This window comes from Pristiophorus japonicus, chromosome 1 (genome assembly GCF_044704955.1).
Source record: "Pristiophorus japonicus isolate sPriJap1 chromosome 1, sPriJap1.hap1, whole genome shotgun sequence".
In the NCBI taxonomy this organism is placed as follows: domain Eukaryota; kingdom Metazoa; phylum Chordata; class Chondrichthyes; family Pristiophoridae; genus Pristiophorus; species Pristiophorus japonicus.
This window is the reverse complement of record NC_091977.1, coordinates 393,124,354-393,141,891: the sequence shown is the minus strand read 5'-3', so window position 1 is coordinate 393,141,891 and position 17,538 is coordinate 393,124,354. Positions and strand designations below refer to the sequence as shown.

Genomic DNA, 17,538 nt, shown 5'->3' with positions numbered 1-17,538 from the left:
CCGCCACCAGGGAGCGCATCCCCTGAAGTCCAAAGGGATCCCAGCATCTTTTGGGAGCACTGTATATAAGCCGACCCCTAAAGCTTGTTACTCACTCTGGAGTGTCTTATAAAGACTGAAGTCACTGTTACTTTAACTTCCCTGTGTGCAGCCTCATCTGTGTTAGGAACACAACATTGACCATCATTTTCCAGTCCTCTTTGGATTCAGGGGAGACTGCTAATGTGGTACCCTTGTTTAAGAAGGGAGAAAGGGATAGGCTGAGTAATTACAGGCCTGTCAGCCAAACTCAATGGTGGGAAAATTATTGGAAAAAATCCTGAAGGACAGGATAAATCTACACTTAGAAAGGCAAGGATTAATCAGGGACAGTCAGCCCGGATTTGTTAATGGAAGATCTTGTTTGACTAACCTGATTGAATTTTTCGAGGAGCTAACCAGGAGGGTCGATGAGGCTTGTGCATACGATGTAGTGTATATGGACTTTAGCAAAGCTTTTGATAAGGTCCTACATGGCAGACTTGTCACGAAGGTAAAAGCCCATGGGATCTAGGGCAAAGTGGCAAGTTGGATCCAAAATTGCCTTAGAGATACGAAGCAAAGGGTTGGTGGATGTTTTTGTGACTGGAAGGATGTTTCCAGTGGGGTTCCGCAGGACTCTGTACTAGGTTCTTTGCTTTTTGTGGTATACATCAATGATCTAGATTTGAATATAAGGGGTATGATTAAGAAGTTTGCAGATGACACTAAAATTGGCTGTGTGGTTGATAATGATGAGGAAAGTTATAGACTGCAGGAGGATATCAATCTATAGGTCAAGTGAGCAGAACAATGGCAAATAGAATTTAATTCGGAGAAGTGTGAAGTAATGCACTTGGAGAGAGATAATAAAGAAAGGGTATACACATTAAACGGTTGGTCACATTTGGCACATTTACATAATAAATATTGTGCAATTTTTGAAACTTTTAAAAGCAGAAGTGCAGATGAACAAAGGAACCCTGGAGTGCTTGTCCACAGATCCCTGAAAGTAGCAGGCCAGATGGATAAGGTGGTTAAGAAGGCATAAGGAATGCTTGCCTTTATTGGCTGAGATAGAATACAAGAGCAGGGAGGTTATGCCACAGCTGGAATGCTACCTGCAGTTCTGGTCGCCGTATTATAGGAAGGACATGATTGCACTGGAGAGGGTGCAGAGGAGATTTACTAGGATGTTGCCTGGAATGGAGAATCTTAGCTATGAGGGCAGATTGGATAGGCTGGGTTTGTTTTCCTTGGAACAGAGGAGGCTGAGAGGAGACCTCATTGAGGTGCATAAAATTTTGAGGGGCCTGGATATAGTGGATAGCAAGGGCCTATTTCCCTTGGTGGAAGGGTCAATTACGAGGGGGCATAGGTTTAAGGTGGGTTGGTGGAAGGTTTAGGGGAGATTTGAGGGGGTGCTTCTTTACACAGAGGGATGCGGGGGGTCTGGAACTCACCGCCTAGAAAGGTGGTAAAGGCAGAAATCCTCACCACATTTAAAAGGTGCTTGGAGGGGCACTTAAAGTGCCGTAACCTGCAGCATTACGGACCTAGAGCTGGTAAATGGAATTAGACTGGATAACCTTTTGTTGGCTGGCGCAGATACGATGGTAAGTATTTCAGGGAATCTAATACGGCCAGAGTGATCTCCTGGTCTAGTTTTGATTGCCTGGATGGGTTGGAGAGGAATTTTTCCAGATTTCTTTTCCCCAATTGGCCTGGGTTTTTATCTGTTTTTTTTGCCTCTCCCAGGAGACCGCATGGCTCCGGGTGGGGTGGAGTGTAAAATGTTGCGATACATGGGGTATCGCAGTTGTGTGGGGCGGACTGGTTGGATGCTCTTTACCTGTCTGCCATTGTTCATTGGTTTATATGTAACCTTCAGGGCTGCTGACCGAGGGCCGTGCGGCTCTTTGTCGGCCGGCGTAGACACGATGGACCAAAATACCCTCCTTCTGCGTTGTAAATTTCTATATTGGGGCAGATTTTCATTTTATTTTTCCTGGACACAGCAAATAGAGCAAAGTTTGTCAGGGAAGGCCACATATTTTTAAGGGTGCCGCTTGACTTTCTGTCCTTTAAATCAATGAATGGAAAATTGGATAAGTTTCCTTACGGGCGTGCAAACCTCTGTGACTGATCAAATACACGCAGGCACAGGGACGGGACAATCTGTCCCATTTGGTCACATGTGAGATTCGGGTTTATAATTCAACCATTTTAACCTGATCCATGCAGGAGTAAAACTATCACAAAGTTTGTACCTATTCTATGGCATAATGCATATTTCTGTTGCTAAAAATAACTTCACGACCCAAAAGGTTAATGAACACATCTTACCAGTGTAAATGCTTGCATTAGATGCTGGGATGCCAAACTGAGATTCAATGAACTTAGGAATGAAGGTAATAAAAGCGGTGACGATGGCACTTTCTGCTGTGTATGACAAGCTCACAAACAGGAATGTCATGTTGCTCAAGATCCTGACAGCTGCTTTGGGAATGTCTATAAAAATGACAAGAGAAACACTTTCACCATGAATGAAACACAATGGAGAGGAACACCTACAGACATCGAGAAACTCTACAGTTAACGTAAAGAGGCCCATTCGCAATATGTAAATGGAAATGTGTGTATGTGTTCTTAAAATAGGTGGGACATTTGTGCTTTACCATATAGTTCCATGGAATTCCCTTTGAAAGGATACCTCATTCAAACCAACTAAACCAACTAAGAACAGATAGTACACACAGGGAACACATCAAATATACTTAAACAACAGATAAGCTTAGTCAGATAACATGATTAGACAATCACAAGCATGTCATATTGGGCCTGCACATTGTCTCAATAATGGTTGCTTTTTCCATTAATATGAGTATCAACAAACATAACCGGTCATGTTTAGAGCTTAGAACAAGTCAAAAAAGAGAACTAGAAGTGAAGCAGACTTACCAAGGTTCAAGATGACAGAACATCTTGTGACATCTCTGCACACTACTGTATAAAAAGTCATTTGTTCTATATTATTGCCATAGCTGTGTATCAACTGTTCTGATTGAACAATTTAGATCAACCGTTCAATGACGACGGCGTGGTTGCTATTTCAACATTTGATGGTGGGCATGGATTTTAGAAGAGCATAGATAAATGGAAAGCATTTTCTGGAGATCAAACATGCAGTATATGGTATTACATAAGAACATAAGAATTAGGAGCAGGAATAGGCCATTCAGCCCCTCGAGCCTGCTCCGCCATTCAATGATCTTCTGCCTCAACTCCACTTTCCTGCACTAACCTCATATCTCTTGATTCCCTTAATATCCAAAAATCTATCTATTTCTGTCTTGAATATACTCAAAGACTGAGCCTCCACAGCCCTCTGGGGTAGAGAATTCCAAAAATTCACCACCTTCTGAATGAAGAAGTTTCTCATCTTAGTCCTAAATGGCTGACTACTTATTCTGAGACTGTGACCCCTGGTTCTAGACTCCCCAGCCAGTGGAAACATCCTCCCTGCATCTACTCTGTCCAGCCCTGTAAGAATTTTGTATGTTTTAATGAGATCACATCTCATTCTTCTAAACTCTAGAGAATATAGGCCTAGTCTACTCAATCTCTTCTCACAGGACAATCCCCCCATCCCAGGAATTAGTCTGGTGAACCTTTGTTGCACTCCCTCAATGGCAAGTATATCCTTCCTTAGGAGACCAAAACTGTACACATTATTCCAGATGCGATCTTATCGGGGCTCGATATAATTGCAGTAAGACGTCTTTACTCTTATACTCAAATCCTCTTGTAAAAAAGGCTAACATTCCATTTGCTTTCTTAATTGCTTGCTGTACCTGCATGTTAACTTTTAGTGATTTGTGTACAAGGTCACCCAGGTCCCTCTGAACACCAACATTTTCCAATCTCTCACCATTTAAAAAATACTATTTTTCTTTTTTTCTTATCAAAGTGGATAACTTCACATTTCTCCAAAATGGCCCTGAAATTCCGATGTCCCGGGTCCGTACGAAGTTTCTACGAACCTGGGAAGGCATCGAAAAAGCCGGTTTTCAGCACGCAATGCGCATGCGCTGAAAACCGGCTTTGCCGATCTGTCAAGTTTCTGGCTTGACAGATCCAACGCATATCGGGAGCAGGGCAAGATTTCCCACATTTACAAATATATTGCCCTGCAAATGTCCTTTAAAATCTTGCACCTGAAAAGGCAGGCGTATAACCTACTTTTACAGGCGGAAGTGTTTACAAATACACTAAAACATTTTAAAAGAAAGTTATAAAAACACATTTTATTGTTAAAAACCCTCCCCACTAAGTTTATTTTAAGGCTTAATTAAAAAAACTTTTTAAAAAGTCGGGAAAATATTTTTTTTTATAACAACTTTAATTGAAATGAATGTTAAATATGTAGTTTATTTTCTATTTTTTATTGTGTTTTGGGTGTTTGGGGGGGGGTTCTCATTCATAGTAATAGGAGTTCCGGACATGAGGAACTCCTATTACTATAAATGAGAATCTATACTTCACCTGATTGGCTGCTGTCTCCAGATCCCGGCCTGCACACGTCCCCACGTGCACGCGCTGCGACGCAGTCACGGGAGGCCTCAGGCTTGGAAGTTCCAACGGGCACAGCAGCAACAGGTAAGTGCACATCTTTTTTCTCTTTTTCTGTCATTTGCCCCTAGGAAGAGCTCGAACGGAATTTCAGGGCCAATATATTCCATTTGCTATGTTCTTGCCCACTCACTTAGCCTGTCTATATCCCCTTGAAGTTTCTTTGCAACCTCCTCACAACTTACATTCCCACCTAGCTTTATATCATCAGCAAACTTGGATATATTACATTTGGTCGCCTCATCCAAATCATAGATTGTGAATAGCTGGGGCCTAAGCACTGATCCTTGCGGCATCCCACTAGTTACAGCCTGCCAACCAGAAAATGACCTGTTTAGTCCTACTCTCTGTTTTCTGTCCATTAACCAATCCTCAATCCATGCTAGTGTATTACCCCCAATCCCATGAGCCCTAATGTTGTTCAATAACGTCTTGTGTGGCACCTTATCGAAGGCCTTCTGAAAATCCAAATACACCATATCCACTGATCCCCCCTTATCTATTCTGCTAGTTACAACCTCAAACAACTCTAACAGATTTGGCAAACATGATTTCCCTTTCATAAATCCGTGTTGACTCTGCCCAACCCTATTATTATTTTCTAAGTGCCCTGTTACCACGTTCTTAATAATATTCTAGCATTTTCCCTACTACTAATGTCAGGTTAACTGGTCTGGAATTCCCCGTTTTCTCTCTTCCTCCTTTCTTAAATAGCGGGGTTACATTAGCTACCTTTCAATCTGCGGGATTCGTTTTTGAATCTATGGAATTTTAGAAGATGACAACCAATGCAGCCACTATCTCTATAGCCACCACTTTCAAAACCCTAGGACGTAGGCCATCAGGTCCAGGGGATTTATCGGCTTTCAGTCCCATTAGTGGAGTATTTGTTTAATTTCTCTCCCATTTCATTATTCCCCATTATACTTTCTCCTGTCTCAGCCTGTAGGGGACCCACATTTACTTGTGCTAATCTTTTCCTTTTTACATACCTATTGAAGCTTTTACAGCCTGTTTCAATGTCTCTCGCTAGTTTACTCTCATGTTCTATTTTCCCTTTCTTTATCAATTTTTTGGTCCTCCTTTGCTGAATTCTAAAATTATCCCAATCCTCAGGTTTACTGCACTTTTTGGCAACATTATAAGCCTCTTCCTTTGATCTAATACTATCTTTAACTTCTCTTGTTAGCCACAGTTAGACCACTTTCCTGTGAGGTTTTTGTGCCTTAAAGAAATGTCTGTTTGTTGTAAATGATTCTTTAATTCTTTAAATGCGAAAGCATTTTTATCTAAAACATCCATTTAAATAATTGAAACAGTTTCACAAAAATCATTTGTGATGGACTGAATATTGCAACCCATGATGTAAATTAACATGCTATTTTATGACCAGATCAACCTTTACATTAAATAGATAGGGGTGGGTTTTCCAGTCCTTTGCACTGCGTTTTTTGCCCCGGAGTGGCGGCAATGGTGGCGGTGAGGTCTTCTGGGCAGGTGGTCAGTCTCCAGCGTCACGCAGGTGTTTTCAGGGACGGTTTTGCGGCCCCACTCTACGCAATCGCCGACCTCCCCCCGCCCTCCAGCCATGATGTTCTTTCTTCCACCCCTTGCCATGTTGACTGAGCTTCCCCGGCTCCCGACTGCCAGGGTCCGTCCCATAAAATGTTAATGAGGTCCTGCCGAACCACGTCCTCAGTCTTGCTGGGTTCTTTTGCCCTTTTCGGCCTTCCCCGAACGCTCACCGCCTCGCCATAAATATTATTTCCCCAAAGGCACATATATACCCGATTAACAATTCAAATATACCAAAATGCAAAAATTCATACAGAAAATCCCAATTAACACTAGGTCAAGGTACAGAGGGAGAGGGAGCGATATGATTCATGAAAGAAAGCACAATGTGAAGAATGTAAATACACTTAAAAGTGAGGAAAATGCATTTCCTTTTGATGCATTATCCTCCAGGTACCATAGGTCATTGTCCAAAATGTAGGAAGAAGGCAAACATGTCAGCTTAACATCTTACAAGCAGAGTATGTCAGTGTTCCACCAAATGCACGTCCTTTATAGCCAAATCTAAATGATAACAATAGTGTGACTGTGAAGGTTACGTGTAGCTGTCTTGCAGATGTCCTTCAATACAACATGTTTAAAACTAATCCTCTACACATTAATCTATCACTTTGCAGGGAAGAAATTCTACCTATTCACTAGTTGGAATGTAAAATGCAGCATACTGTCCTTTGGCAAATTACTTTTTAATTTGATTTTCATAGTAACAAGCAGCTCACAACACTGTCATACAAAAGGACTCGTGTTCACTTTAGATATATAAGGAACAGAAAAAATGGATGCTAGATTGATTTCTTGAGAGATGTAATTTAAACAACCTCATCTTGGTAAGGTTATGTGGATGTGGATAAATATTGCACGATACTTATCCTATATGAGATAGATGGTATTCATTTTTCTCACTGTTACGAACAAAGGCCCAGAAATTAATTATCAGCCCGTTTGAGGGCGGTAACATCCGGGAGGTGGGAAACTTTGCGCCCGACGCTGAGATCCCCCCCGCTCGCTAATTTCAGGTTATGGACCCAGGAAGGAAGTGGAGCACTGAGCACTGCGCCGTATAGCGCTGCCACGTACAAGGGGCTCGTCCCTCAATTAAAGAGCCTAAGCTACATCTTCTCTTCTTAGGCGGTCCCTCGTATCGAGGTTGACTTGCTTCCACACCAAAAAGGGGATGAGTTCATATGTGTTACAATGAGGGACCTGATCTTACAGGTCCCGAACAAGCTGCATATTCTGCCAAAGAAGAAGCCACCTACCTGGACCACAGGGGAGCAGGGATGTTGCGCGATCAGCCCGGCACTCAAGCAGAGGGCCAGGCTGAGCGGTCACGGCAAAGACCCCATGAACATAGAACCGGAGCAGCAACGAAAAGGGCAGGTTTTTTTCACAGCAACCGGCCACCTCCCATTTCATTTTTGCCGGTACGTATGCCCTGAAGCAGTCGCTGTTATCGCGTTGCTTCAGGGGGCATAACCAAATTTCGGGGCTGGGGTGCTAACAGGACGATGCACAGTGATGACGTCATGATCTCTGGGCACAGGAGATTAGGACGTAAAGCCGTAACACTGCCGCTAAACTTCCGACGAATTTAGCAGGAGTCATTAGCGGTGCTGCGCCCGGTCGGAAACTCATTTGCGACCTCATTAGCGCCCCCAACGGGAGGCGAAAATGCACCCAATTTTTCCCCCAAAGATTTTTTAGTTTTATTTATTCATTCACGGGATGTGGGCATCGCTGGCAAGGCCAGCATTAATTGCCCATCTCAAATTGCCCTTGAGAGGGTGGTGGTGAGCTGTCTTCTTGAACCACTGTAGTCCATATGGTGAAGGTACTCCCAGTGTTGTTAGGTAGGGAGTTCCAAGATTTTGTCCCAGCAATTATATATTTCCAAGTCAGGATGGTGTGTGACTTGGAAGGGAACGTGGAAGTGGTGGTGTTCCCATATGCCTGCTGCCCTTGTCCTTCTAGGTGGTAAGGTTACGAGTTTGGGAGTTGCTGTAGTTTTTTTTTCTTCACGAATTTGCGTGTCATCCTTGCACAGGGGCCATGCTAATCTTCTCTGTAGCGTTCCAATTTTAGTATATGTGCTGCCAAGCTGTAGTGCATCTTGTAGATGATACACACTGCAGAAATAGTGTGCCGGTGGTGGAGGGAGTGAATGTTTAAGCTGGTGGATGGCATGCCAATCAAGCAAGCTGCTTTGTCCTGGATGGTGTCAAGTTTCTTGAGCGTTGTTGGAGCTGCACTTATCCAGGCAAGTGGAGAGTATTCCATCACACTCCTGACTTGTGCTTTGTAGGTGGTAGAAAGGCTTTGGGGAATCAAGAGGTGAGTCACTCACCTCCTGAGATACAAAAACAGCTTGCTATACCATTATGTTTTACATATTAACTCTTCTGTGACATTTTGGGAAACAAACATGCAAGTGTGAACACAGTTTTAGAATTTGTGCGTACACTTAGCCAATCCTGGTGTTAAGCAATCATTATACCATTAATAATAACAACTTTTATTTATATAGCACCTTTAATGTAGTAAAACATCACAAGGCGCTTCACAACAGTGTTAGAGACAGACAGATAAATTTGACACCGAGCCATAGAAGAAATTAAGGCAGATGACCAAAAGCTTGTTTAAAGAGGTAGATTTATTGCCCAAATGTGTCAAAATCAATTGCTTCCCCTTTATGATACATCTTGGCTCATTTTTGCTGGAGGTAATGGACAGAGGTTCTTTGCTAAACCACAAAAGGAGTTGTCATTTCAGCCATCCTGAGTCTGACTCTTCTGGAAGCTGCAGAAACTGATCATTTCATTTGGACTTTCCTTGAAACTCTAACACAACTTGCTCCAAATCCTGATATGATGCCTGGGTTTGAACTTTGTAGCATTTGTTTGCAATTGAGTGGCTTGTTTGGTCACTTCAATGGGCATTAAGAATCAACCACACCATGTGGGACTGGAGGCACATGTAGGCCAGATTGGCTAAGGGAGGCAGACATCCTTTCTGGAAGTAAGTGAATTTGTTGGGTTTTAATGGCAATCCAGAAGTTTTCATGGTTATTTTACTGGTGCTATCCCACAAATTATCAGATTTATTGAACTCAATTTCTCATTTTGCCGTAGTGGAATTTGAAATTATGACTTCTACTCTGCTAGTCCAGTACTATAACCACCATGCTATAGTTCTCTTTCTGAAAAGGATCGTACTATTCATTTTTCATGGGGAGACAGCCGATACGCTATTGGTTGGAATCATGCTATCCTCATAATTGAGCAGCCGAGAGCTGAACATTGCTCATAAGTATCAGACACTAATTACGGATGAAGAAAACCATTCAGCTCATCTTAATTTATTCCTCTAGTGAGATCCTAACATACAATAGTTTCTTAAATGCTTCTAATATTTTGGATCCAAGGATGAGGAACTTCAGTTACATGGATAAACTGGAGAAGTTGGAGTTGTTCTCCTTAGAGCAGAGAAGGTTGTGAGGAGATTTGAGAGAGGTGTTCAAAATCATGAGGGGTCTAGACTATAGGTAGAGAGAAACTGTTCCCATTGGCGGAAGGGCCGAGGACCAGAGAACATAGATTTGAGATTAGCAGAAGAACCAAAGGCGACAAGAGGATAAACTTTTTTACGCAGCCAGTGGTTATGATCTGGAATGCACTGCCTGAGAGGGTGGTGCAAGCAGATTCAATTGTGGCTTCCAAAAGGGAATAAGTATCTGAAGGGAAAAAAATTGCAGGGCTACGGGAAAAATGCGGGGGAGTGGAACTAGCTGAAGTGCTCTTGCAGAGAGCTGGTATGGGCTCAATGGGCCAAATGGCCTCCTTCTGTGTTGTAAGCATTCTATAATTCTAAGATTTTTACCTCCACTTCTCTATCTGGATGTTTGTTTACACTATCTGTGAGTTTAATTCATAGCTTTAAGCTAACTACTTAATAAGATAGGATTCATGAATCCGCTCACAAGCAGGGAACTTTTAAGTCAATTCAGTAAGTTTAAACCTGCTTCAATGTTGAAGGATGGGGGTATTCAGGCTAAGTACTGTGGGGCTGTCACAGAACGTTAGTTGAGCACCACTGTACACAATGGAGCACATAATATGACCCTCACAGTACCATCTACAGGCACAATGCCATTAGAATGCTGTGGCCACTCACTATTTTTAATATGTAATAGATTAAACTGGGCTTTAACTTTGATTAATGGCCCTGAAATCCCAGTTTCTTCTTCCTGCAGGCGTTCGACTAAAAATAGGACAAAAGATACGCACTTACCTTTGTCAAATGCTCACCAGAGATCCCAGACTCGAGGCCTCTTCTTCTTGCGCAACGGAGCGCGTTCACTTTGGGACGTCTGTAGGAGTCATGTGTTCCTGGACACCCAATCACGGTAAAGTATTTTCTCATTCATAGTAATAGGAGTTTCGTAAGTCTGAAGCTCCTATTACTATGAATGAGAAACACCCCCAAACACCCAAACACTACATACAACACTAAAAAAAAACTCACATAAATACACTATAGAAATTAAAGTTGATAGAAATGTTTTTGAAAAAAAAATATTTGCCAATTTTTAAAAAAAGTTTTAATCATGGTTTAAAATAAAATTACCTGAGTGGGCAGGGTTTTTAACATAAATATGTATTTTTAAAATTTTATTTTAATATGTTTTTAAACTCTTACGCTGGCGCAAGAGATTTAAGGACATTTGCAGGACAAGAGATGGGCAAATAGTCCAATCTCTGCCGTGAGAATGTCCTCGCTCCCGAGATGCATGCAATCTGTCAAGCCAGAAACTTGACAGATCAGAAAAGCTGGTTTTCAGCGCATGCGCATTGCGTGCCAAAAACTGGCCTTTCCGATGCCTTCCTGGATCCGTACATACTCCTTTCAGACCCGGGGAGGCTGGAATTTCAAGGCTAATGACTCGCTGTCTATTTATTGCTGCTGCAATAATGAAAAACAGCTGATTAGTAATACAGATCAGTATCACCTGTTGTGACAAGACAGACATTTCCTGGTTGTTCTAGGAAGGGGCTTACAACATTTCCTAGTTGTTCTGATAAAATGTCATTGTTTCAGCAGCTGGCTAATTGTTTCAAAAATAAGAAATCAGCAGGTTGAAGTTAAGTTATAGTAAGGGTGCTGAAATTGTTGCATTCTTGTCAATGATTGAAGTCTAACCTAAAAAAAGTTGCTGTGCTTCCTGCTTCTTCAAGCTGTGAATATAGACTGAAAATGGATTTTGTACTTTAAATTACAGTTTTGTCTAGCTGAACTGGGATGATACTTTTAAGAGTAATTAAGAAAATCAATAAGTACTCAGGCAGAGATAAAGTAATTTGTTATGGAAAACCGATCATTAATTATGCGTTAAACCATAAATGATTATGCTAATATTAAGCTTTATCATCATCATAGGTAGTCCCTCGGAATCGAGGGAGACTTGCTTCCACTCTAAAAGTGAGTTCTTAGGTAGCTGTACAGTCTAATAAGAGAACCACAGTCCCTGTCACAGGTGGGACACAGATAGTCGTTGAGGGAAGGGGTTGGTGGGACAGGTTTGCCGCACGTTCCTTCCGCTGCCGGCGCTTGATTTCTGCATTCTCTCGGCGATGAGAATCAAGGTGCTCAGCGCCCTCCCGGATGCACTTCCTCCACTTAGGGCGGTCTTTGGCCAGGGACTCCCAGGTGTCATTGGGGATGTTGCACTTTATCAGGGAGGCTTTGAGGGTGTTCTTGTAACGTTTCCTCTGCCCACCTTTGGCTCGCTTGCCGTGAAGGAGTTCCGAGTAGAGCGCTTGCTTTGGGAGTCTCGTGTCTGGCATGCGAACAATGTTGCCTGCCCAGCGGAGCTGATCAAGTGTGGTCAGTGCTTCAATGCTGGGGGTGTTGGCCTGGTCGAGGACGCTAATGTTGGTGCGTCTGTCCTCCCAGGGAATTTGCAGGATCTTGCGGAAACATCGTTGGTTGTATTTCTCCAGCGACTTGGTGTCTACTGTACATGGTCCATGTTTCTGAGCCATACGGAGGGCGGGTATTACTACAGCTCTGTAGACCATGAGCTTGGTGGCAGTTTTGAGGGCCTGGTCTTCAAACATTCTTTTCCTCGGGTGACTGAAGACTGTACTGGTGCACTGGAGGCGGTGTTGAATCTCTTCATCAATATCTGCTCCTGTTGATAAGAGGTGCCAGAGCTATGGGAAATGGTCCACGTTATCTAGGGCCGTGCAGTGGATCTTGATGACTGGGGGGCAGTGCTGTGCGGCGAGGATAGGCTGGTGGAGGACCTTTGTCTTACAGATGTTTAGCATAAGGCTCATATGCTTTCATACGCCTCAGTAAATACGTCGACTATGTTCTGGAGTTCAGCCTCTGAATGTGCGCAGATGCAGGCGTCGTCCGGGTACTATAGCTTGACGACAGAGGTTGGGGTGGTCTTGGACCTGGCCTGGAGATGGCGAAGATTGAACAGGTTCCCACTGGTTCTGTAGTTTAGTTCCACTCCAGCGGGGAGCTTGTTGATGGTGAGGTGGAGCATGGCAGGGAGGAAGATTGAGAAGAGAGTTGGGGCGATGACGCATCCCTGTTTGACCCCGGTCCGGGTCTGTAATTGGTAACGATCACGGCCTGAATGTCATCGTGGAGCAGACGGAAGATGGTGACGAACTTTTGGGGGCATCTGAAATGGAGGAGGATGCTCCATAGACCCTCGCCGTTGACAGTGTCACAGGCCTTTGTAAGGTCGAAGAAGGCCATGTATAAGGGCTGGTGATGTTCCCTGCATTTTTCCTGCAGCTGTCGCACTGCAAAAATCATGTGCGTTGTGCCCCGTAGGGGATGAAATCTGTACTGTGACTCTGGGAGAAGCTCCTCAGCCACAGGGAGAAGGCGATTGAGGAGGACTCCAGCGACGACTTTCCCAGTGGCTGATAGCAGGGAGATTCCTCTGTAGTTGCCGCAGTCGGACTTGTCCCCTTTTTTAAAGATGGTCATGATTACTGCATCTCTGAGATCTCCCGGCATGCTCTTCTCCCTCCAGATGAGAGAGATGTGGTCATGTATTTGCGCCAATAGTGCCTCTCCGCCATACTTCAATGCCTCAGCAGGGATTCCATCCACTCCCGTAGCCTTGTTGTTCTTGAGCTGTCTTATGGATTTTTCTACCTTGTGCAGTGTTGGGGTTTTACTGAGGTGGTGGCGGGTAGCATCTGCGGATGGAGTTGAGAACGCGCGAGTCAAAGGTAGAGTCTCAATTGAGGAGATCTTCGAAGTGGTCCTTCCAGCGGGCCCTGACTGCCTTGGTGTCTTGGGTGAGTGTTTCCCGTTCTTGGCCAGTAGCGGGGTGGGGCCTTGGGTGTTTGGACCATGGGTGGTCTTGACTGCGATGAAGAATCCTCGCACATCATGGCTGTCGGCCATCTGCTGTATCTCCTGTGCTTTCTCCATCCACCACCTGTTCTTTAGGTCCCGGGTTTTTTGTTGGACCTCAGCCTTAAGCCATCTGTAATGCTGTTTTGCTGCTCCCGAGTTGGGTTGTTGTTTAAGACTCAGAACTGCCCCGTGCTTGCGATCTATTAGCTGTTGGATCTCCTGATCATTCTCATCAAACCAGTCCTGGTGTTTCCTGGTTGAGTGACCAAGCGTCTCTTTGCAGGTGCTGGTTATGGAGGCCTGGAATGCAGAGCAAGCACTGTGGGCATTCTGCTTCTCGGGGTCATCAAGGCACGCTAGGTTAGCTGTGAGGCGCTGGCTGTATAGGGCTCTCTTAGCTGGGTCTTTAAGTGCCCCAGCATTGACTTTTTTGCGCCACTGCTTCTGCTGCCTTCGCCGCTTTGGGGCTATGTTGATGTCAATGATGGATCGGATTAGGCGGTGGTCCGTCCAGCAGTCAACAGCTTCTGTCATGGCGTGGGTGATGTGCACATCCTTGTGATCCCTGGCTTGGATGATGACATAGTCGAGCAGGTGCCAGTGTTTGGAGGAGGGTGTTGCCACGATGCCCTCTGGTGGAACAAGGTGTTGGGGATGACTAGTTCATGTTCTCGACATTTTGTCAGGAGTAGGGTACTGCTGGAGTTGGCTTTCCCTACCCCCTCTCTGCCAGTCACGCCTCCCTAGAGGGCTATGCCCTTGCTGACCCTGGCGTTGAAGTCACCGAGGAGAATCAGTTTGTCGTCCGCAGGGACGCAGGACAGGGATTTTGAGGTTGGAGTAAAAACCCTCTGTGGTCTCATCAGTTGCATCGAGTGTTGGGGCGTACGCACTGATGACTGTGGCGCATTGACACCGGGATAGGGTGAGTCGAACAGTCATGAGGCATTCGTTAACCCCGCAGGGCGAGTCTTTGAGGCAGTCGGCCAGGTCATTTTTGATGGTGAAGCCGACTCCGTGGAGGCGGCATTCTTCCTCTGTTTTCCCTTTCCAGAAGAAGGTGTAACCTCCACCTTGTTCCTTGAGCTGGCCTTCCCCTGCCCGGCAGGTCTCGCTTAGGGCGGTGATGTCGATATCAAAGCGTCTAAGTTCCCGGGCAACTATGACAGTGCAGCTTTCCGGCCTGTCGCTGTTGGAGTTATCTATGAGGGTCCTGACATTGTACGTCCCGAACTTCATGATAGAGGAGTAGAAGATGCCTGTACATGAGTTCTTTTAACGTGGGATAGTTGTTGCACACCAGCTACCACACAGCTTTAGCTGAGCAAGGTCTTGATCCAGTGGCAAGGGGGTCCAAGACGACTGGAGACCAGACACTGCTATATGGGCCTAGTTGCCTATGGCGAGATGTTGGCCGCAGGCTCAGCGCTGAGTAGCGACCTTGATGGTTGGTGGTCCGAGGCTTGGTTGAGGGAAGGCATTGGGAGGGTCAGTGGCCCACTGGCATTCAGAGTGGAAGATCACAGCCATGATGCTCACCAGTCAGATCAGATCTCCAGTGGGGAAGGATAGGCCCAGTTGTCGCTGAAGGAGGAGGAAAGTCCAACCGCCGTCATAGAAGAGGAGGAGGCCCAAACCTGTCGTGGAGGAGAGGCACAGCTGCCAATGCTGGAGAGAGCCTAGTCACCGCTGGAGAGGGCTTGGTCGCTGCTGGAGAGGGCCTGGTTGCGTTTGGAGGCCTGATCGCCTGGTCGGAGGCTCACCTGGCGTCGTCAAGGATCGGGGATCGGGTGGAGCAGCTGGGTCCACGTCGACATCGGAGGAGGAGGTCGCCGAAGGGTGGGGGGTCGGAAGAGGTTCAGGTCACTGCTGCATGAGGCTCAGTCATCGCTGGTAGTCCGGTCATCGTCGCTGATGGGTGGTTTGGAGGAAAGCCTGACGTAGGCCCGAATTTTGGGGATTTGCAGGATTAGGGTTTAAAGTAAGGATTTATGAAAGATGCACCCCCTATTAGGGTCTATGTTATATATGAATAAAGAGTCTGACTGATACTGTGAGCTCAAAGTAAGGTGTGACCTTAGTCTTTTATTGCAGGTCTCCAGAGTGCCTCTCCAGCCTGTGAGGCCTCCTTAAGTACCTGTGCTCCCAAGGGATTTTGGGACTCCTGGGGATGAGCCGTCTGATGGATGTCCAAGGTATATACAAGATTACATACATAACAAAACTCCCCCCCCAAAGTTAACAGTGTAACTATTTACAAGGTGAGTCGATCTGGGGCCTTTCTTTCCCTGGTTGATCGTCTCGGTGCAAATGCTGGTTTTGGTGAGTCATTTGTTGGGCCCTTGCTGGGCTGCTGTGCAGCTGGCCTTGCTGGGCTGCCTGGTGTGTTGAGTCCTGCTGGGCTACTGCGGTGATGGGTTCTGCTTCGTGGCCAACCACGGTATCGGTTGCCACTGGTGTGTATGATGGGGGGTCAAAGAAGATAGGGTCCAAAGTGGGTTGCTCAGGATAGTCCACGGATCTGAGTTTGATTTGGATCAAGTGTTTCCGGTGAATGAGTTCATTTGAAAGTTTGACCCGAAACACCCTGCTCCCCTCTTTGGCCACAATAGTGCCGGGAAGCCACTTGGGACCTTGTCCATAATTCAATACAAATACAGGATCATTAATTTCAATTTTGCGTGACACATTCGCGCTATCATGATATGTACTTTATTGAAGCTGCCTGCTCTCGACCTGATCACATAGATCAGGGTGAACTAATGAGAGCATTGTCTTAAGTGCCCTTTTCATGAGCAGTTCAGCAGGTGGAATCCCAGTGAGTGAGTGAGGTCTCGTGCGGTAGCTAAGCAGAACCTGGATGGTTTGCATTGCTCTCTCTGCCTGACCATTAGACGCTGGTTTGAACGGGACAGATGTAACATGTTTGATCCCGTTACTCAGCATGAACTTTTTGAACTCGGCACTGGTAAAACATGGCCCGTTGTCGCTCACAAGGACATCAGGTAGTCCATGCATGGCAAATATGGCCCGCAGGCTTTCAGTGGTGGCAGCGGACGTGCTTGGCGACATTATCTCACATTCAATCCATTTGGAGTATGCATCTACAATCACATTTTACCCATACACGGTCATAGTCGACATGGACCCTGGACCACGGGTTGGAGGGCCAAGACCATAAACTTAGTGGATTAACTGTGAGCATGTGTTACATCTGTGCACGCAGGACTCTAAGTCCGCATCGATACCGGGCCGCCACATGTGGGATCTGGCTATCGCTTTCATCATTACGATGCCTGGGTGGGTACTGTGGATGCCCTCCTTGGGGACCACTACCAGATTGCCCCACAGAAGACAGTCTGCCTGTGTAGACATTTCATCTTTGCGCCGCTGGTACGGCTTTATCTCTTTCTGTATTTCCACTGGGACACTGGACCAGCTCCTGTGAAGCACGTAATTTTTTAACGAGGGACAGTAAGGGGTCCTGACAAATTCTAATCTGTCGGTCTGTGACGGGTGATTGTTCACTCTCAAATGCTTCCATAACCATGACTAAATCTGCGGGTTGCAGCATTTCCACCCCAGTGGTAGGCAATGGCGGCCTATTGAGAGAATCGGCACAGTTTTCTGTGCCTGGCCTGTGGAGGATGGCGTAGCTGTATGCGGACAACGTGAGCGCCCATCTCTGGATGCATTCGTATTTATCCCCTTACTCTCGGAAAACAGGGATATTCGTGGCTTATGGTCCGTTTCCAATTCAAATTTTAGCCCAAACAGATATTGATGCATTTTCTTTACCTCATAGACACACGCTAATGCTTCTTTGTCAATCATGCTGTAGGCTCTTTCAGCCTTAGACAGACTTCTGGATGCAATTTGCCAGATTCATTAGCTTGTTGCAATACACATCCGATGCCATACGACGAC

The 17,538-nt window shown here is 45.4% G+C and overlaps 1 protein-coding gene and 1 non-coding gene across 4 annotated transcripts in view; both read right to left on the bottom strand.

Moving 5' to 3' along the window:
* The window catches only part of slco5a1 (solute carrier organic anion transporter family member 5A1), a 315,264-nt gene that overhangs the window by 125,394 nt on the left and 172,332 nt on the right, over positions 1-17,538 (bottom strand). For all 3 annotated transcript variants that reach the window (XM_070891311.1, XM_070891326.1, XM_070891318.1), the window contains exon 4: positions 2,365-2,529. In XM_070891311.1, the coding sequence (XP_070747412.1) occupies positions 2,365-2,529 (165 nt within the window). The remainder of the gene's footprint in view (positions 1-2,364; positions 2,530-17,538) is intronic.
* LOC139279973 (U6 spliceosomal RNA) lies at positions 8,225-8,332 on the bottom strand. Its single transcript, XR_011596570.1, has one exon. It is a non-coding gene; the product is annotated as a U6 spliceosomal RNA (small nuclear RNA).